The sequence below is a fragment of the Patella vulgata genome, chromosome 4 (assembly GCF_932274485.2).
Source record: "Patella vulgata chromosome 4, xgPatVulg1.2, whole genome shotgun sequence".
Lineage (NCBI taxonomy): Eukaryota > Metazoa > Mollusca > Gastropoda > Patellidae > Patella > Patella vulgata.
Window position 1 is genome coordinate 41,019,444 of NC_065882.2, and position 21,836 is coordinate 41,041,279.

A 21,836-nucleotide genomic window follows, 5' to 3' on the forward strand; every position below is an offset into this window, starting at 1 on the left:
TTAACACTGGCAATACTAACTCTATTTACTGGACAATTTTTACAGTTTTCATATGGAGGATAACGTGATAAACCATCTGCGACACAATTACACGCTCCTGGTCTATGTACTATATCAAAAGAAAAACTGGATAATATTTCTAAATACCTAGCTAATATAGCAGACTGTTTCGATGTAGTTGACATCATATACACTAAAGCTCGACAGTCAGTACGGATAGTAAATTTCCTACCCAAAAGAAAATGTTTATGTTTTTGTACAAAATACACAATGGCTAACGCTTCTTTTCTATGAGTACTATAATTCTTTTCAGCTCCATTTAATTGTCTAGAACCAAATGCAATTGGTTTGTCTTCTCCGTTAATCACCTGTGAAAGTACCCCTGCTATCGCAAATCCAGACGCATCCGTCGTTAACGTAAAGGGTTCGTTGAAATAAGGATGAGTTAAAATGGGCGGTGTTATTAATAAAGTCTTCAATTTCTGAAAAGCTTTTTCTTGTTTATCAGTCCAATTCCAAACTACCCTTTCCTTCGTTAATTCCGTCAAAGGTGCAGATAATTCAGCAAATCCACTCACAAATTTTCGATAGTACTGTAACATGCCTAAAAACTTCCTTATGTCTTTAGCACATTGTGGTTGAGGCCATTTCCTAATAATTTTTATTCGATCTGGGTCCATTTCTATTCCATTCACAGAAACCTTATAACCAACGAAAGAAATTTGTTCTTGAAACCATCTGCACTTCGAAGGGTTTATGTGTAAATTATGTTCTAATAGACGCGTCAAAACTTTACGTATTGATTCCAAATGACTATCTTCATCTTTGCTAAAAATGATTATATCATCTATGTAAACATAACAGATTGTACCTACAAAATCACGGAATACAGCTTTCATCATCCTACAAAATAATCCTGGGCTCCTATTTAGTCCAAATGGGGTCCTTCAATACTGGTATGTCCCTTCGAGGCATACAAAAGCTGTAATCCGTTTACTACCAGGGTCTAAAGTTTGCTGTAGGAATCCTGAACGCAAGTCAATGGAGGAAAAATACTTCATATCATGAAACTGAGTCAAAATATCTTCTATATTTGTAATTGGGAATGTCTCATTGTAAACTTGTTCATTAAGACGTCTTAGATCAACACAAATACGAATACCCCCCGAATCTTTCTTTTGTACAATGACTAAGGGACTAGACCATTCACTGTTAGTTTTTTCAATTATGCCTGCATCAAGCATATGTTGAAGCTCTTCTTTGAGATCTTCATGTAAATGATATGGAACACGGCGAGGTAAAGACTGTATAGGCTTGGCATCCGGTTTTAACTGGATGACATGAGGAACGATATCGCATTTACCCAAGTCCCACTTATTTCTAGAAAATAGATGATGTAGTTCTACACAAATGTCCTTAGATTTGGTGTGAGGAGAAACATTTATATTGTAAAACTTAACTAAATTTTGTCCTTTAATGTCATCTGGTGATTTCTCTAAAGTAACTCAATTTAAGCACAGGTCAAACTGTTCTAGCACAATACGATTAACATTGAATAAAGTACTCACATCAACATAAACTAACTCATGAAAAAATGCATCTACTTCTTCAATTTGTCCAATAACAGTCCCTCTAGGAATTGAGATATTACACTCAGTTATATTTGAAATCATCAGATTGACTAAGTTTTTCTGGCTAGGCTTAACAAAACTGTCTGTGAAAATGAGTCTGTTTTCATCCGTGATGTAAACAAAACTGACGGCCATCTAATTCATGATATTTTAGCAGGAATAATTTTCTCAGAATGTGCTGGAACCAATGTATTTTTCAACAAAGCTACACTGTTTTTAGGGAGAGGTTTCCGCTTGATGAACAGCTCGCCATCGTAAGAAACTAAAGGTAACTTGTACTCATTAATTATAAACAAGTTGTCATTTAAGTCAATTTGGCAACCATGTTTCCTCATAAAATCTGTACCAATTATTGCATCACAGTTTAAAGTTTCGGCTACCAACAGGTTATGTGAGTATATGTTACCACAGTCAATTTTGACAGTGAAGCTACCTTTAATGGGCAAGTTTTCATTCGATGCTACTGATAGATTAACATTAACTGTCTTCAACTTAGTGTTTAGCAAATTACAGTCCATCCATTGTTGACTAACTATTGACACATCAGCTCCTGTGTCACTCAATGCTCACACATCTGCATTATTAATATGCATATTCACGAATACTCTCTTTCCTGGACTAAAACTACTAGAAATATGACCAGTTAATTGTTCAAAACAATATGGGGAATGTTCCATGTTTCGAAGATCTTGCCAAACATCTTCGATTCGTGTTGTCTCACTATTCACATGAACTGTATTCGTATTACTAAAGTCATTTGGTTTTCCCTCAGTCCTTAGATTACCTTGAAAATTTGTACTAGACTCAAAAGTTTTATGCACACTGGGACACTCGTTTTTGTAATGTCCAAAACCAGAACACCTGTAACATTGCATTTCAGACTTCGGTTTCTCTTTAGTATCAATAACATTTGCACTGGAATCATTATTTCTGCGAAAACTATCATGTGTATTCCGTTCGCCTGATTTGGTTCCTGAATTGGTTGTATGACTACAAAATCGATCAAAACTTGCGGGTTTATCAAAATTCTGTCTGTCTCGATGAAAATTGTTCCTTTGTTTGTAAAAATTACTTCTAGGATGGAAAAAGTCCCTATTCCTATCAAAACCGTATTTTAGCCCATCAAAGTTTTGCAATCCTGGGTTATTTACTTGTTCAACATCATTATAAAATCTATTTACAGCTCCACAACTACCCTGGTGCCTATCTACATGAAAGTTGTTCACTCGACGAACCGGACGATCTGATGTATTAGTGTCAAACGTTTCATTGTCAGTGTATTTCAAATACTGGGAAGTTTGATCCGCAAAACGAGCAATATAATCAGGGTCCTTCCTACAACCGGGTTCTCTGCTAAGTTCTCCAATAATAACACCCTTTAATGTCCTATCTTTAATACACTGAATAAATCTGTCCGTAATTCGACTATTCATCTGAACTGAAGAATCAACACAAAAATTACCCTCATCATCGAAAGTTATTTCGTTACTGTAAGTCTGATATGATAAACTACGCACTCTATCCATCGAAGTCCAGTATTTCTCATTAAAATGGTGCTCAATAACTAAAAGTGCCCTGGTAGCGTGTGCACGGTCTGCTTGAGTGCAAAATACTTGAATAAGTTCCTTTCTAAAGTTTGGCCATGAATTCCAATTTTTAACTGCTGATCTAAACAAAGAACGAGCCGGTTATATACACTGCATAATGAATAAATTGGGTTTTATACTGTTTGAAACTTTACTGATTCTGCACTCTTCTTCAAATATTTTAAGGAAATGTATTAAAGTAAGTCCATCAAGTTCTGTAGATCCGCAAATTGAAATACTAGTTAATAAACAATGCAATTTAGGTTGTTCGAATGCACGATAAATTGGTGTGCTTGTGTCATTATTATTATCTTTGGATACACTTGTATTATTTGAAACATTACTTAGAGTGCTAGGTGTATTATTGTTGGAAGTGTTGGCATTATCACTGCTCGGTACACTTGAATTACCAGCATGAACGTTATTATTCTTTCCATTATTTTCATTACTGTGTGTAGCATTGTTTGTAACCATAGGTCGCAAAGCCTGGTCATTTACTAAACGATTAACAGTATCAGTCAAAAGTTAAAACCTTGGAACTCAAATCCCCTAAACCTTCCATCATTGACGACAATCTTCTTTCAAGTACTTCGAATTCCTTATCGGTATTTTCATCCCCTTTACTTATTATTACTTCATCATTTGATTTTAACATATTGAAAGCTTCACAGTTGTCAAGACGACAGTTCAAAGTCACATGGTCTACAGCACACGTTGAAAATCGGCATAATATTAATAGAACAAATAATGTTAAGAAAGTTAATTTTAAAAGTTTTCTTTTCATACCAAGTTCTTAAAATCCCATAGACAAACACTCAACAAAGTTTGGATCCCATCCTCGTCGCCAAAATTCTGTCACGCCCCTGGCCTTGGACATGCCAAGAACGAAAAACAGAGAGTTTTTTATATCCAAAATAGAGTGGTCAAGAAGGGCTCAGTGAACTCAGTCTAAGTTAACGGTGACCCATCACCCATGTTATTATTTCTTGAAGCAAAGTCTATTACATAAGGTATATAATAAAGTTTATTTGGTTAATAATAAAATGTCACCTTTACTAAACACTTGCTATTGATTTTGAGCCAGATCTCGTAGAATTCACATCTTTCACACGACTTTCTTCTATACTACTATAGGCCTACATCTCAGGACAATATGAAGGAATACATGTAACTAACCCCCACTTGTTTTGTCGAAGGGCTAACCGCCAGCACCTAAGCTTGACTTCGACATAGTATGAACGAGTAAAGAAATCAGTGAACTACCCGTGCAATCTACTTATATCATAATTGACATTCTAGAAGAACAATGGAACGATGGGCTAACCGCCGGCAAACCAGCCTTACATCGCCATTTCGCGCGCTTTCTTCGTCTGCTTGATTACCGTCTGCTCAGACATATCCCAGCATCCCTTATGCATCGGAATTTCACTGGGACTTGTAACACATATTCAAATGACTGCATATGGGGGGTCTCACAACAGGTTTTATCGGTGCTCTTTAATATCTGTGAGATAGTATATCATATACTTTTTGTTGAATATAGTTGAAAAATGAGATTCTGATTTTATATATCCTTATTCATAACACATATAAATCATGGTAGATTGTAATTATGATAAAGATAAAATATACCTTGAACATTTTTTCTGCAGAATCTACAATGTCAGTGTGAACACAACACTTGTGGTAAAAACTGTGAAGAATGCTGCCCTGGATTTAACCAAAAACAATGGGGAAGAGGCAAAAATGGTAATGGTTTCCAATGTGAAGGTAATTTAAGTTTGATGGGTTCTGTTTTAAAGGGGCTATTTACTCATTTTTGTTTGCTTTTTACTTCTTAGTATTTTCTTCAACTTGATAGTTTTCGTTTGCCAATTATTTGATGTAAGGTTTTTATTTGTTACTTATCATTTATATGTGTAACTTGTTACATAGTTTGATTGAAATGGGAATGTAATATATATAATATACTAAACAGCAAAAAAAAAAAACGTCAGTACGATTTCAAAATCTGAGAGGCACTTTAATCAAATCATTCTAGAAAACGACTTACTAATTGGATCAAAGCAGTTTTTTGTGAACAGTATGTTGTCACATTAGTGATTAATTCATCACAATTCCAAGACATTACGAGAAGGTTTAGTCTATACATCAGTATCTGGTGTGTCCACCGGGAGTGTCAATAACAGCAGCACAGCGTCTGTACATGGAGTGGACCAGACGATTCATGAACGCCATTGGCACCTGGAACCACACTTTCAGAAAAGCCTGGCGCAATCCATCGGCTGTGTTTGGTCTCGGTATGACGTTATTAAGTCTCCTCTGAATTTCATCCCAAAGGTGTTCAATCAGGTTGAAGTCCTGACTAAGGGCTGGCCAGTGCATAACGTTTTAACACCGTTCTGCTGTAGTAAGTCTCGAGTAACTCTGGCGGTGTGAGCACGGGCGTTGTCATGCTGGAAACGTTTTGATGACGTGCGAATTGTTGTATAATGTGGGGTCTGAGAGCTTGATCGATGTAGTGCACTGCTGTGATGCCGCGTCCTCTCCCTCTACCAAGATTTTGGAACACCACAGGGCCCATTCTCTGGTTTAGGCCGATTCCACCCCAAACCATTATGCTTGGACCTCCCCATGAGTCTCGTTCCATGACACATTGGTCAAAATAACGCTAGCCATGTCGACACCATATTCTGGTCCTGCCATCTGCAGTTGATACGCAATACTGACTCGTCTGTGAACAGAACAGTTGTCTATTGCCTGTGTCGCCAGTTCTTGTCTTCAAAGATGAATCGGTGACTTTTTTGACGGTTTCTATATATTCAAAATACTGTGAATAATGCTCGATTTGTTTGGGATTATTGAATTATGACGTCTGTTTTATCATTTTCTTACCCCTTTGCCCGTATTGTTAATAAATGAAACCAGGTTTGTTGTTACAGTTTATAATTGTCGAAAGTCAGTTATCATCAAATCACATGCCATGGGTCGTAAGCGAAAAATTGAACAGCCTTCGTCAACGTCCGATAGAAGAATGTCAGATTATTTTAGTATATCACCACCAAAATGCTCCAAGTCTACAGATGATACTGACATGATCAGCTCTCGTCCATCTAATATTATTACATCCTAGAATGTTGAAGCGATATCAACTTTTACAATAGGTCTGCATTAGGCTTCCTCAAAAGTTTGCGACAGAGAAAAATTTTGAAAAAGAAAAATCTTAAAGAGGCATTATGGGAGATTAGATAAAGAACTGGCAGTTCTCACTATAATAATCAAAAACAGATAATGTGAATAGAATATGCTGGAAATTTCAGTCAACTTGCTCCACTCTGAACCACGATATTAGCATTTGAATTTTAGGCTTAGCCTCGATCATCATTACTAAAGTCGGTACAATAAAAAAACATAGTCTCGATTATCCATTTTTGTTTAAGCACATACTGAAAAGGTAGATCTTTTAAGGATGAATGGAAATTTTCAGATTTACAGATATCTGAAATTCTGAGCACTGAAAATTGTGTGAATATCTATTTACATTATTATTGGTATTTTCAAATTTGTACCATATAACCTGAGTCCCTTTAAAACAAATTAATATAATTCAAACCCAACCCAACCCAACCCAACCCAACCATTTCAGACTTCGGGTCCTACCGTTTCACGAATTGTCCGTGCAGAGTACGGGGTCAGCAATCAAGTAACGCCTTCTTGATCAAAGTAACAATTCTATTTATACAAGTAAAAGCATGCACAAGCTTATTCAGCTTATGACCTAAAGATCTTGGTTCCTTTCGATATTGTCGCATATCGAATCGTAACTTCCTGAATTATGACCCCTGATTGTAGGAAAAATCGCTTTTTAAGCTTGTGGTTCCTCTGGAGGTCACAGTTATTATCCGATTTAAAAAAACGCTTGATTATATCACCGTTGCACCGTAATAAAGGTTGAGTTTGAATTTCCTGAAAATCAAACGAAAACTGCCGGACAAAATGGCCTCCGCTTGTGAGCGAATGGTGTAAAATTATCGTATATCAAGGTTGTGGACTCTGTAGAGGTCACAATTTTAATCTGATTTTGATGAAACTTGAAACGCATGTTTATTACCCAAAGATCTTGGTTCCTTTCGATATTTGCGCATATCGAATTGTAACTTCATGAATTATGGCCTTTGATTGTAGGAAAAATCACTTTCTTTTCAGCTTGCTCTCTATCCATCTCTCGAAAATGTGGGCGTATCCTGCCTGGCAGCCGCTGGTTTGTATTCCTGATTGTTTTCAAATTTGAGTGAAGTCTGTGTCACTACAGGCCCGGGACTGTACAGCGCAGTGGACGCTTACAGCTGGCCCCAGATCCATTCACTTGATTTGATATTTGTTTTTTTTGGTGCAATGTCTATTTTCTGCCTTGTCCGCAGGTTTATCTTGTAGATTTACGTGTAGTGCGGTCCTCCTGCACTTACTAGTAGAGGTCACAATTTTTATCTGATTTGGTTTAAACTTGAAATGTATGTTTATAACCCACAGATCTCAGTTCCTTTCGATATTCGCGCATATCGGACCATAACCTCCTGAATTATGGCCCCTGATTGTAAGAAAAATTGCGTTTTAGCTTGTGGACCCCATAGAGGTTAATATTCCTACAAAATTACGTGTTTTCGTAAAACATTGATTGAATGAAAGCCTGCCGATCCTGCCTCGACTTCAAATTCACAGTGGTAATATTCCTTTAACAGCAAATGAATGCAGAATCTCCGAAATAAGAATCGTTTGTGATGTCAATACATCGTTTTCTTCTTTATAAAATGTCAACAAAATATTCAAATCTGCATGTAATAAAAATAGGAATACCTCACTATTTTTGTATGCCCACATTTTCATATGAACGTATATTGTCGTCGCCCCTGTCCGTAAGTCCACAATTTGTTTGTGGACACTCTACATGACACAATTTGAAATATAGGTTTATCACCCTCAGATCTCATGTCCTTTCGATATTGTAGAGGTCACAATTTTTATCCGATTTTGATGAAACTTAAACGGTATGTTTATAACCCAAAGATCTCGGTTCCTGGATTATGGCTCCTGGTTGTACACAAATTAGTGTTTATAGCTTGTTGCTCCTCTATAGGGCATAATTTTTATTTGATTTTAAAAAATTGTTTTAAAATATCACTGTTTCACCCTAATAATGGCGGTGATGACACTTAATGTATATGTTTTGATCCCAACAACCAATAGCTAACTGTGTAACAATATCATTACGTTTTAAACAGAGCTCCAAATTGGACCATATATGTTTACATAAAGTTACGTCATAACACACGATTTTATTCTGCCCAATTTACCAGTGCATAGCAGAATATTGCAGAAAAACTAACTGCGTGACAAAAGAGACTATCAACATGGATACAATGTAAACAATACTGTTTGGAGACGAACAATACTATCACCATTTTTAATACCTTAAATCACTGTCCAGATTAAACGAAGGGCTGTCATGTTGCTGTACTTGGGATAGATTTGATTAAACGGGAAGAATAGACACACTCCCTCAAAAGCTCAAGTATCAGAAGCCAATCCAGCAGTGGTCAGAGAGGGATTTCTTGGGCTAATATATATGTTAATATATTTATTTTAGATTCTTTTTTATTTACATAGTCCTGGTACCTCTGGTTTTAGTCAAAATTTTCCCTGTTTCCCAGTCACTGGCATAATGTTCTGTTATAATGTAACTGCAGGGGCGGATCCAGAATATTTCGAAGGGGGGGGGGCGTACTTTGAGGGCGAAGCCCGAATCATGAGCGCCGCAGGAGCGAAGCAACTGCGGGGGGTCTGGGGGACCTCCCACATAAAATTTGCTAAGATAAGACTCCATATATGCGATTTCCTGGCATCTGATCTCCAAATATTAAACACAACTCCCACCCTATTTTCAGTGTTTTTTGTCTGCAAAATCATCAGGAACAGATCGGTAGTCTACTGCCTGAAAAATTTCTGAAAAAAGTCCGACAGAAGGAAAGGCACGTGGTTTGAAGGAGGTAGTGATTTATGAAAGAAGGTTCAAAATTCTTTTCCAAAGATGAGCGTGTTTTTTTTAGAATCTGGTCATGCTGATGCAGAAATCATGCTGCTCACAGAACTTTACCTGTCCCTTGGTAAGTGAGCCCTTAGACAGGTAAAGTTCTGTGAGGTAATGTATATCCATGATCGGTCAAATTTGGTTAGGTACCATTTAGCCTACGTATTTAAGTCACACAATATATAGAATATTTAATCCACTCCAAATTAAGAGAATAACGAATATAAAATCCCCTATAAATATTTGGGTGTATCCTGTTGGTTAAATTAGTCATACTTAGAGTTTACAGCCCCACCCATCTATAGACCGGCGATAATCTTTTGGGTCACATAAGTTTTGGGGCCTGCAGGCTGGTTGCGGGACCAAGATTAAAAATAAGTATGGCCTGAAATCCCGGTTGAAACATGCCTTACATGGCGGCCGTTCAACTCTTCGCAAATAAATCCACGAGAGATGACTGCAACTTTCGTTTTTTTGACATGATTAGGCTACCTGTCTGTAGCGCATCTGCGGCGCATTGGTGGTGTGACGTCAGCTGACCATTGTACACGTGACAGATATCCGATTGCCGTAGGTAAGATCCTTTGTGGGATCATGGCGTGTACATATTTTTGCGCTAAAGTCAAGGGGTGTGGTCATGTTTTATATGAGAGTGAACGTGTACAAAAGTTTGCTGCATTGGCTCGTTCGTTTTTAGTTTAAATTTTTTTTTACACCACAATTTTTTTTTTTTTACACCTTGCCGCGGAATTAGGGGGGGCGTGCGCCGGGTGCGCCCCCCTTGGGCCCCCCTTGGATCCGCGCCTGAACTGTTACATAGCCCAGTTTCTTCTGTAACATTGTATTGCTTGGTTACTAACTTTCTGTTTCTTCTAATAATTATGTTATCTCATATGTTGAATTGTAACATGGAAGGGAAATCTTCCTTTGTTCTTTTCATTGAATAAGCAGATTGTTTTCCCTCTAGTAGATTGGGTGGAGCTTAACCGTGCAATAACTAGACATGTTCAATGTTATTGCACTCGACAAAAGACAACTTTATATATATAGTAGGGGGTGGGGGGTCTGTGCAATAACAACAAACATGTTGAGCAAGTGTCAATGTTACAAGTCATTTATAGCATGCTTCATTCGTTAACAGGTTTAACATTTCGTCCTACCGCCTCGATGTTTAAACCTGTTACCTCATGAAAGCCATGCTATAAATATAACTTAATACTAGCAGCGTCCAAATTACCCCTTTTTACACCATTAGCAAAAGTTATGATTTATTTCTTTAACCATTGTTAAACAAAAGAACAACCAATAGATTGTTATAACTTTGTTTAATTACAGCGTGCAATTGTCACGGACAAGCTAGTGATTGTGTATATAATAGTACGATAGCAGCTCTAGGTCTGAGTTTAAATAAACAAGGTCAATATGATGGAGGTGGTGTCTGTATCAATTGTCAGGTTAGCTCATTGACGTTTATTATACACTTAAATACTTGTCTTCCTGTTTTTTTCAGAGTATGTCTTAATGGAAGTTATGTCAGGTTATTACCATTGCAAATTATACATATACGCCCACATTTTCATGTGGACGTATATTGTCGTCGCTCCTGTCCGTCCGTCCACAATTGTTTGTGAACACTCTACAGGTCACAATTTTTATCCAATTTCAATGAAACTTGAAATGTAGGTTTATCACCCTAAGATCTCGGTTCCTTTCGATATTGCCATGTATCGGACTGTAACTTCATGGATTATGGCCCCTGATTGTACCAAAAAAAAATCACATTTTTAGCTTGTGAACACTGTAGAGGTCACAATTTTTCTCCGATTTGGTTTAAGCTTGAAATGTATGCTTATAATCCACAGACCTCGGATCCTTTTGATATTCGCGCATATCGGACCATAACTTACAGAATTACAGAATCAAGGTTGTGGATCATCTGGATGTGACAATTTTCATCTGATTTTGATGAAACTTGAAATGCATGTTTTTAACCCAAATATCTTGGTTCATTTCCATTTCCTGAATTATGGCCCCTGATTGTTCGAAAAATCGTTTGTTTTTAGCTTGTGGTCTAGATTATTATCCGATTTAAAAAAACGTTTGAATATATCACCGCCCCTCATACGCAAATAGTGTAAACATCTGGTATATCAAAGTTGTTGAACTTTTGATCTGATTTTGACGAAACTTGAAATGCAACTTTATAACCCAAAGATCTCGGTTCCTCTCAATATTCACACATATCGGATCGTACCTTCCTGAATTATGGCCCCTGATTGTACGAAAAATCACGCTTTTAGCTTGTGGTCCCTCTAGAGGTCATAATTTTTATTTGATTTAAACACATGTTTTAGTATATCATCGTTACACTCTAATGATGTTTGAGTTTGAATTTCATGAAAATCAGACCAAAACTGCTGGACAAAATGGCCGCCCCTCGTACGCAAATAGTGTAAACATCTGGTATATCAAAGTTGTGGAACCTCTAGAGGCCACAATTTTGATCCGATTTTGATGAAACTTGAAATGCAAGTTTATAACCCAAAGATCTCGGTTCCTCTCAATATTTGCACATATCGGATCGTACCTTCCTGAATTATGGCCCCTGATTGTACGAAAAATCGCACTTTTAGCTTGTGGTCCCTCTAGAAGTCACAATTTTTATTCGATTTAAAAAAATGTTTTAGTATATCATCGTTACACCCTAATGATGTTTGAGTTTGAATTTCGTGAAAATCGGACCAAAACTGTCGGACAAACTGGCCACCCCTTGTACACAAATAGTGTAAACATCTGGTATATCAAGGTTGTGGACCTCCTAGAGGTCAATTTTCATCCGATTTTGATGAAACTTGAAATGCATGTTTATAACCCAAAGATCTTACTTCCTAACGATATTCGCGCATAACAAATCATAACTTCCTGAATTATGGCCCTTGATTGTATGAAAAATCTTGTTTTGAGCGTGTGGTCCCTATTCCTAGGTCACAATTTTTTATCCGATTTAAAAAAAACATGTGAATATATCACAGTTATACACTAATGATGGTTGAGTTTAAATTTCGTGAAAATCTGCCTAAAACTGATGGACATAATGGGCACATCTTGTACGCAAATAGTGTAAAAATATGGTTCCTTTTTACAATCACACATATCCGAATGTAACTTCCTGGATTATGGCCCCTGCTTGGTTGAAAAATCGCATTTTTAGCTTGTGGATTCTCTAGAGGTCACAATTTTTTTTCCAATTTTAAAAAACGTTTAGATATATCACCATTCCACCATAATGAAGATTGAATTGGAATTTCGGGAAAATCAAAATGAAACTGAGCAACAAAATGGCCGCTCTTTGTGCACAAATTGTGTAGAAGTATGTTATACAAAGGTTATGGACCTCTAGAGGTCACAATTTTTATCTGATTTAAATGAAACTTAAAACATATCTTTATATTCCAAAATTCTCAGTCCCTTTTGATATTTGCGCATTTCAGACTATAACTTCCTGGATTGTGGCCCCTGATTGTACAAAAAATCATTTTTGTTTATAGCTTGTTCTCGATCCATCTCTTGCAAAATGTGGGCATATCATGCCTGGCAGCTGCTGGTCTTCATATTATTGTTGTTTCATGTTTATGTTAATGTCATATTGTACTAGTGGTAACATTGAATGCTGATTTTACCATTTAAATATTTAAATATCTTAAGTCATGAATCCATTCAATTCAAATATTAAATTATCGGGTCGTTTTTGATGCAATAATTGTGAATCTTTCACAATTTTCCTTTATTTCTGAATATTACTTGATTTTGCTCGACTAATATCAAATACTGACTTTATGAGAAAAAGCTTATTAAATACCATTAGTTTTAATTGATATTGAATAACAATACCAGAAAATCCATTTGAATGGAAATATTTGAATATTTTTGTGGCCTTTGTATAATTTGAAAGAAGAGTATACTATATTGAACAAATGGATGATTTTATGCAGAAAATGGACCAATTTTCTATTTTTGTTCATTTTCTTTATAATAGTTTAAACAGAAGGAATTTGTTTTGTTAAAATATAAGATGATGGTGTTATTTTAGGATAATACAAGTGGTGTTAATTGTGAGACTTGTATTGAAGGATATTATAGACCAGCTGGAATAGCAGCTACTACTGACCAACCATGTAGACGATGTAACTGTCAGGAAACACAGACTTCCACCTCAAGATGTTTGCCAGATGACACAAAACTACATGAAGATCTGGTAAATATTTATATTATAAAACACCCAGAACACTCATATGTTATATATTGCCTTTAGTAATGGTTACATTTTTATATGCCCACATTTTCATGTGGACGTATATTTTCGTCGCTCCTGTTCGTCTGTCCGTCCACAATTTGTTTGTGGACACTCTACAGGTCACAATTTTTATCCGATTTTGACGAAACTTGAAATATAGGTCTATCTCCCAAAGATCTTGGTTCCTTTCGATATTGGCATGTATCGGACCATAACCCCTGATTGTACAAAAAATCACGTTTTTAGCTTGTGAACCTCCTAGAGGTCACAATTTTGATCCGATTTTGATAAAACTTGAAATGCATGTTTGTAACCCAAAGATCTTGGTTCATTTTGATATTCGGCATATCAGATTGTAACTTCCTGAATTATGGCCCTGATTGTACGAAAAATCATGCTTTTAGCTTGTGGTCTCTCTAGAGGTCACAATTTTTATCCGATTTAAAAAATCGTGCGAATATATCACAGTTATACAATAATGATGGTTGAGTTTGAACTTCGTGAAAATCAGAAAAAACTGACGGACATAATGGCTGAATTTTGTACGCAAATAGTGTAAAAATATGGTATAGTGATGTTCAGCGTGACGTCACAATTAGTCGCGTGACTCGATTGGTTGGCAATATCGGTTGTTTACAAATGGCTGGCTGGCCTTTCTTACATTTTTCCCATTTTAACAACATCAAGCATGCATAAAATGCGGTTACATAATGATAATAAATATTTTAGATGTGTTGTTTGATAAATGTGAAAATTATTTATACTATGAGAGGTATGAATAGAATTATACAAATATATATATGAACAGTATTTGCTCGAAGATAGGTATGAATAGTATAATACAAAATATGTTATACATGGCTCAACGTGGAAGCTGATTGAGCTTATATTTTTAATATTATTTGGCAATGAATTCCATAACTGAGGTCCTTTCTGCTCTATGTACAAAGATATGTACCAAGCAGGTGTCAACAAGTAGCATGTGTACCATGGAAATTGAAAAGAGATTGATGGAAAATTATTGTTTTAGTTTCTAAAGTTGAGTTAACAATTTTTAACATACATGTTGATGTAACAGCTTTTATCTAAATTATATAAAAAAACAGGTCTATTAAGTTTAGTGGGTCTTTTTCTGATCTTGAAGACGTGTTGGTCCTATCTAAAGTAAAAATTATGTTCTGGTTGTAATCTCTTGTAACGGTAAGCTTTACCTGAAAAAAAAAATTGTAATGAATGATAGATTTTATCAAATCAGTAATAATAACAATAAATTTTTACATGCACCAATTTATTACTTGCAGTCTTGCTTGATAATGATAATTATTTATGACTATGGATGGAAAAGCTGTTTATATACCGGTAGATCAATAAACGACATAATTAAATTAAGTCTTAAATATAAATTCATATTTGATTTAAATTTCAACTTACTTATGCGCCTCTAATGATTTATAAGCTTTCATGGATTCTTTAGTGTACAATGATGGTGTATCATAATCATAGGGTAGAGGTAAATCAAATGTCACCAAAAGTCAGGTGCAGACACGTGTTCGGATCTCCGCTCCATTTGTCTTTCAAACTGTATGGATCTGGCAAAACCTTCGTTTCCGAATCGTAAGATAACTTACATTTATATCTATGTTTAGCATCTAACACCAAAAACTGGAAATACGCTGATGTGTAAGTGCCAAACAATTGAAACATTACATTATCGCTCGTGTCAGCCAATTTTACTATAATCCGCGCTGGCTGGAACCACTTTCTGCCAACCAGTTATTTCGCATGACGTCACATCCGGTTCTGGAGAACATCACTATATCAAGGTTGTGGGCCCTCTAGAGGCCACAGTTTTTATCCAATTTGGATGAAACTTTAAATATATGTTTTTGTCATAAAGATCTTGGTTCCTTTTGATAATTACACATATCCGAACGTAACTTCCTGGATTATGGCCCCTGATTGGTCGAAAAATCACATTTTTACCTTGTGGATTCTCTAGAGGTCACAATTTTTTAAAAACCGTTTAGATATATCACCATTCCACCATAATGAAGGTTGAATTGGAATTTCGAGAAAATCAAAATGAAACTGACCGACAAAATGGGCGTTCTTTGTACGCAAATTGTGTATAAGTATGTAATACAAAGGTTATGGACCCTCTAGAGGTCACAATTTTTATCCGATTTTGATAAAACTTAAAACATATCTTTATATTCCAAAAATCTCAGTCCCTTTTGATATTTGCGCATTTCAGACCATAACTTTCTGGATTATGGCCCCTGATTGTTCAAAATATCGTTTTTCTACGCCCACATTGAAATGTGGTCGTATATTGTTGTCGCCCCCTGTCCGTCCGTCCGTCCGGTATCCACAATTGCTTGTGGACCCTCTAGAGGCTAAAGTTAATATCTGATTGACTTTAAATTTATACACAGTGTTTAAGGTCTTGAGACGAAGAAGCCTATTGATTTTCAGCGATTTCCGATAATTACTGCCAGAGTTATGGCCCTTGATCACTTCAAAAAATCTTGTGGATGCTCTAGAGGCTAAAGTTAACATCCGATTGACATTAAATTTATACACAGTGTTTAAGGTCATAAGATGATGAAGTCTATTGGTTTTCAGCGATTTCTGATAATTACTGCCAGAGTTATGGCCCTTGATCACTTCAAAAAATCTTGTGGATGCTCTAGAAGCGAAAGTTAATATTCGATTGACTTTAAATTTATGCACAGTGTTTAAGGTCATGAGACGAAGAAGCCTATTGATTTTCAGCGATTTCAAATATTTGCTGCCAGAGTTATGGCCCTTGATCACTTCGAAAAATCTTGTGGATGCTCTAGAGGCTAAAGTTAATATACGATTGACCTTAAATTTATACACAGTGTTTAAGGTCATGAGACAAAGAAGCCTATTGATTTTCAGCGATTTCCGATAATTACTGCCAGAGTTATGGCCCTTGATCACTTCAAAAAATCTTGTGGATGCTCTAGAGGCTAAAGTTAATATCTGATTGAGTTTAAATTTATACACAGTGTTTGAGGTCATGAGACGAAGATTCCTATTGATTTTCTGCCAAATTACTGCCAAAGTTATGGCCCTTGATCACTTTGCAAAATCTTGTGATGCTCTAAACCAAACAAATTCTAATAGTTTTTCTGATAATTACTTCTTGAGTTGTTGCTCTTAATCAGATTTTAGTGTATTATAAATGTTTCATTACCGAAAAAAGTAAAAATATGCGACAACCCTTGTTGACTGCCCGGACGATTTAGTTGCTGTGGGCGTATGTTTCGTGGGAGGTAATTCAGACAGGGTTAGGTAACTACAGAAAATCTAAAATAAAATTTAAATTTGATCATCATCCAGTATGTAGTCGGTTTTATACCTATAAGAAATGTCAAACTTGGTATGTTGAAGAAATGGAAGTTTTGAAATTTTCTTTTAAAATTCGTAATTGTGTACCACCTTTTGCAGTGCATTTAAAGAAAAGAGATTTTATTCGGGAGAGAAATAGTTCTTTATTGTTACATATTGTCAAAAATCGTAATGCCTGTGAATAGAAAACACTATATAACGTGGTATCTGGTATGTTACTATAGATTGATGGGTATTCCAGGTCAAGAACAGATGCATTTATAGTGCCAGAATTTTCTTTATTTAATATTAGTTTAGGAGGATATTTCACTTTTATATTTGTTGAAATTTCCTTTATCATTGATAGGTGTTATGTCATCAATGTATCGGAAGGTATAGTTTAGACTTTTAGCTACTTTATAATCTGTTTTTCTTTTATGGTCTTGAAAGTAGAATTGGTATTTATATAAATGTGCATTAGCCATAAATGGGGTGGGGTCAGTTCCCATTGGTAAACCAATGGTTTGCTGTATTATCTGATCCCCAACCTCAAATATGGCATTGTCAATAAGGAAATGTACGATGTTTTGAAATTTTTCTTTATCAAAAACTACAGTGTCGGCATTGCAACGTTTGTTTTAATCCATTTAGCATCTTCTGCATAAATGGCCATCAAGTTTCTGCCTTTCCCGAAAGCTCCATTAAAGGCTTTATCTACAAACCAATCCAAATTATCTTTAAGATCTGCATGTTGAAGCATAGTATACAAAGTAGAAAAATCGAATGTTTCTATTGTTTTTGCATTAACTTTTTTATTGATTTTTTCTAAAGTGTCTACTATAAGTTTATTTTGATCAATTATGAAAAAACTATTAATTCCAGTATAGCTACGAAGTGTTCTGCACCAAATGGCATGTTTGGTTTGGCATAATTTAAGTTCTTTGGTGATAGTCTTAGCTAATGGTTTCGTTTGGCAGGTACCATGCTTTCATGCAGCCCAGTAATGGCATAAAAGCATGGCAACTTTTACAAAATTTGGACACATTACTTATTTTAGTGTGGACAAAGAAATTTCTTCGGCGTACCTCAAATGGGTGCCCAAATGAATAAAATTAAGACATTTCTGACTAATCTTTTACACCATGCATGATTGCATCAAACATTTTTAGAAATCTTTCTCTGGTAGTATTTGGTACATAAATATCTCAAAAGATGGAATTTTAACATTTTTACATCTTATCTCCACCTGTTGTGAAGATTTTGTTGCACTGGTACTTAATATACTGGCTTGTCAAATTGAAGTTGCTTTACCTACAGAGATAAAACCAGATAAAACCACAAATCTCATAATGATTAAAATGGTATTATTAATATATATCACAATTTATTTTTTTATGAGAATCCCAAGATTGATCTCATTCTATTGTAAATTAGTTTTTATTTAAATTTTATTTTTTATAGAAACCTGGAGACTGTATTTGTAAACCTTTGTTTGGAGGTAAAAGATGTGAACGGTGTCAGTTTGGTTACTATGACTACCCCAACTGTAAACCATGTCCATGTAATCCAGCAGGAAGTGCTAATCCTGAAATATGTGATAGAAGATGTGTGTGTAAGGTATAATGTATATTAATTTATTTATAGTACCAAAATGTTAATATTCCCTTTAAGAGGTGTACTGTAATTCACAACATTTAATTGTTTTCAGGATTAATGTTAGAATATCTACCTATTAATCTCATTGTCTTTTTTGATATTCAAGAATTATTTTTATTAATCGTCATTGTATTAAAATCAGTTATTAACAAAACATAATGCCCAAGTTTAAAATTCATTTGAAATTGAGTGGAATCTGAATTTACGGAAATTCACAATATTTTGGCCATTTAATGAATTTGTGTATTAAATAATGTATTGCAGAGAAATGTAGAAGGTGTTAACTGTGATCAGTGTCGGCCTGGGTACTTTAACCTGGATAGAAAGAATCCTAATGGATGTACAAAATGTTTCTGTTTTGGTGCTACAACAATTTGTAACAGTACTGACTGGGGAAAATCTCAAGTAAATATTTTTCAAATTTGTCCTTATTTGGAATTGAAACGTTTCTTTCCCTGTTTTGTTGAATTGAAATGATAGAAGTCCTTCAAACAAAATTAACTGTTGTATTCACTAAAATATGTCTAAAGACTGTGTGTGTTTCTAATGTGTACAGGTAACAGAAATGAATGGTTGGGTTTTAACCACAAGGATGACAGATGGTTTAACATTATTACCTAGATCATTTAATGGTTGGCTGGAAGCTAAAACTTACATTTTAAGTGGGAATGGTGTGGAAGGAACCAGTACATGGCCAATCACAGGAACAGATATACATTATTGGTTGGCACCAATGGTTTTTACTGGAAATAGAGTGAGTTCTTTGATTTAGGTCAAAGATAGAATTGTTGATTTCATTGGGATTTTATATGTTGATTGGTTTCATGGTATGGGATGTGGTCATAACGGTTATACCAACTGACTCTTTATTATTTAATGAAATAACAATTGCACATTATGTCAGTAACCCAGTGGGATGACCAATCTGTCTTCATTGAAAACTTTATTTCTATAGATAAAACCAGTGTTGAGATACTATTGTATGTTCCACTTTCGACATGGAAAGCCAAAAATTTAACTAAAATTAGAAAATAATCCAAGTTCTGCTTAATCTTTCAGAACAAAAATTTAATTTTATGCATGTAGAGCTTGTCCCATCGTAAATTGAAATAACTCCTCAGATCAACATAATTCTTTACCTTATTTTAACCTAGATCAAACCTCTGTACAATGAAAGCACAAGAGTAGACCAAGTAACTGCTCTATCAACACATTCTTAACCAGCCCTTAATATGAATCATATTAAAATATGATATTGAAGAGGCATTGTCCACTCATGCTGGATTTCTGCATTTTGCATTTATAAATAAACTTTTTAATATGCATTTTAAAGCTGTCATCATATGGTGGTATGTTAAAGTTTACTATAAAGTATATATTAGACTCAAGTTTTGAACAGAAATATCATCTGAGTGAACCGGATATAATTATTGAAGTAAGTACAACTATCACTTTATATCAATACAAATTTGAACATGTAAAAAATACACACATTTCAGTGCAGGTGTATTATGTTGTTACCTATGACCGGCATTTGGTCTGTTGACAATCCTCTTGTGAATGCAATAGAGGTTTTAGTTTTTTAAAAGATTTGGTATGGAGCCTTGGGGTGATCAGAGGACCTCTATCCGTATTCAGTGTTCTGTGACTTTTCTTGTTACAGTTATGTCCCCTTTTCAAAAAACCTTGTGAATGCTATAGAGGCTATCCCCCTTTGTCGTAAACCTTGTGTACGGAATAGAGGCTACAGATTCTTTGAAGCATTGATTTATGCCCCCTTTTCAGAAAACCTTGTGAAGGTTCGTAGGGGCTACCCCCTTTGTCGTAAACCTTGTGTACAAAATAGAGGCTACAGATTCTTTGAAGCACTGTGTTCACGAATGAAGACGAACCCTCTTGACTTTCAGCATTCCGTTCCGGAATGCTCATTATCAGGGTTCTTAATCCATTCTGAAACGAACCGGCCAGAATTGGGTCAAATGACGTCCCGGTAGGAACTGTGTTATAAAATTTTAATCTCCCATTCGCTTTAATATAACCAGACATAAACAAAAATAATTCTTGGTAATCTATGAGGGATATCGTATTCTACTGTATGTAATTAGCACCAAAATAATGACAAATATGTACACCATTCGGAAAATTTTCCATATTTAATTCACGTACCGGCTTGAAATTCATGTAAGAATATTCCTGAATAAATTACTGTATTCGTTTTTATTCGCCCACATTGAAATGTGGTCGTATATTGTTGTCGCCCCCGTCCGTCCGTCCGACGCTCTATAGGCTAAAGTTAATATCCGATTGACTTCAAATTTATACACAGTGTTTAAGGTCATGAGACGAAGAAGCCTATTGATTTTCAGCGATTTTCGAAAATTACTGCCAGAGTTATGGCCCTTGATCACTTCAAAAAATCTTGTGGACGCTCTATAGGCTAAAGTTAATATCCGATTGACTTTAATTTATACACAGTGTTTAAGGTCATGAGACGAAGAAGCCTATTGATTTTCAGCGATTTTCGATAATTACTGCCAGAGTTATGGCCTTTGATCACTTCAAAAAATCTTGTGGACGCTCTAGAGGTCAAAGTTAATATCCGATTTACTTTAAATTTATACACAGTGTTTAAGGTCATGAGACGAGGAAGCCTATTGATTTTCAACTATTTTCAATAATTACTGCCAGAGTTATGGCCCTTGATCACTTCCAAAAATCTTGTGAACGCTCTAGAGGTCAAAGTTAATATCTGATTGACTTTAAATTTATACACAGTGTATAAAGTAATGAGACGAAGAATCCTATTGATTTTCAGCGATTTCCGATAATTACTGCCAGAGTTATGGCCCTTGATCACTTTGAAAAATCTTGTGGACGCTCTAGAGGCTAAAGTTAATATCCGATTGACGTTAAATTGATACACAGTGTTTAAGGTCATGAGACGAAGAATCCTATTGATTTTCAGCGATTTCCAATAATTTTTGCCAGAGTTATGGCCCTTGATCACTTTGAAAAATCTTGTGGACGCTCTAGAGGCTAGTTAACATCCGATTGACTTTAAATTTATACACAGTGTTTAATGTCGCAAGACATAGAAGCCCAGTGATTTTCAATGATTTCCAATAATTACTTCAAGAGTTATGGCCTATGATAAATCTTGTGGACGCTCTAGAGACCAAAGTTATCATCCGATTGACTTTAGATCGATAAACAGAGTTTAAGGTCTT

The 21,836-nt window shown here is 35.5% G+C and overlaps 1 protein-coding gene across 2 annotated transcripts in view; it reads left to right on the forward strand.

Moving 5' to 3' along the window:
* LOC126818819 (laminin subunit alpha-1) overlaps positions 1 to 21,836 on the forward strand; it is a 295,094-nt gene that overhangs the window by 42,099 nt on the left and 231,159 nt on the right. For both annotated transcript variants that reach the window (XM_050546416.2, XM_050546415.2), the window contains exons 7-13: positions 4,870 to 4,987; positions 10,638 to 10,756; positions 13,393 to 13,557; positions 18,415 to 18,570; positions 18,874 to 19,014; positions 19,166 to 19,363; positions 19,943 to 20,044. In XM_050546416.2, the coding sequence (XP_050402373.1) occupies positions 4,870 to 4,987; positions 10,638 to 10,756; positions 13,393 to 13,557; positions 18,415 to 18,570; positions 18,874 to 19,014; positions 19,166 to 19,363; positions 19,943 to 20,044 (999 nt within the window). The remainder of the gene's footprint in view (positions 1 to 4,869; positions 4,988 to 10,637; positions 10,757 to 13,392; positions 13,558 to 18,414; positions 18,571 to 18,873; positions 19,015 to 19,165; positions 19,364 to 19,942; positions 20,045 to 21,836) is intronic.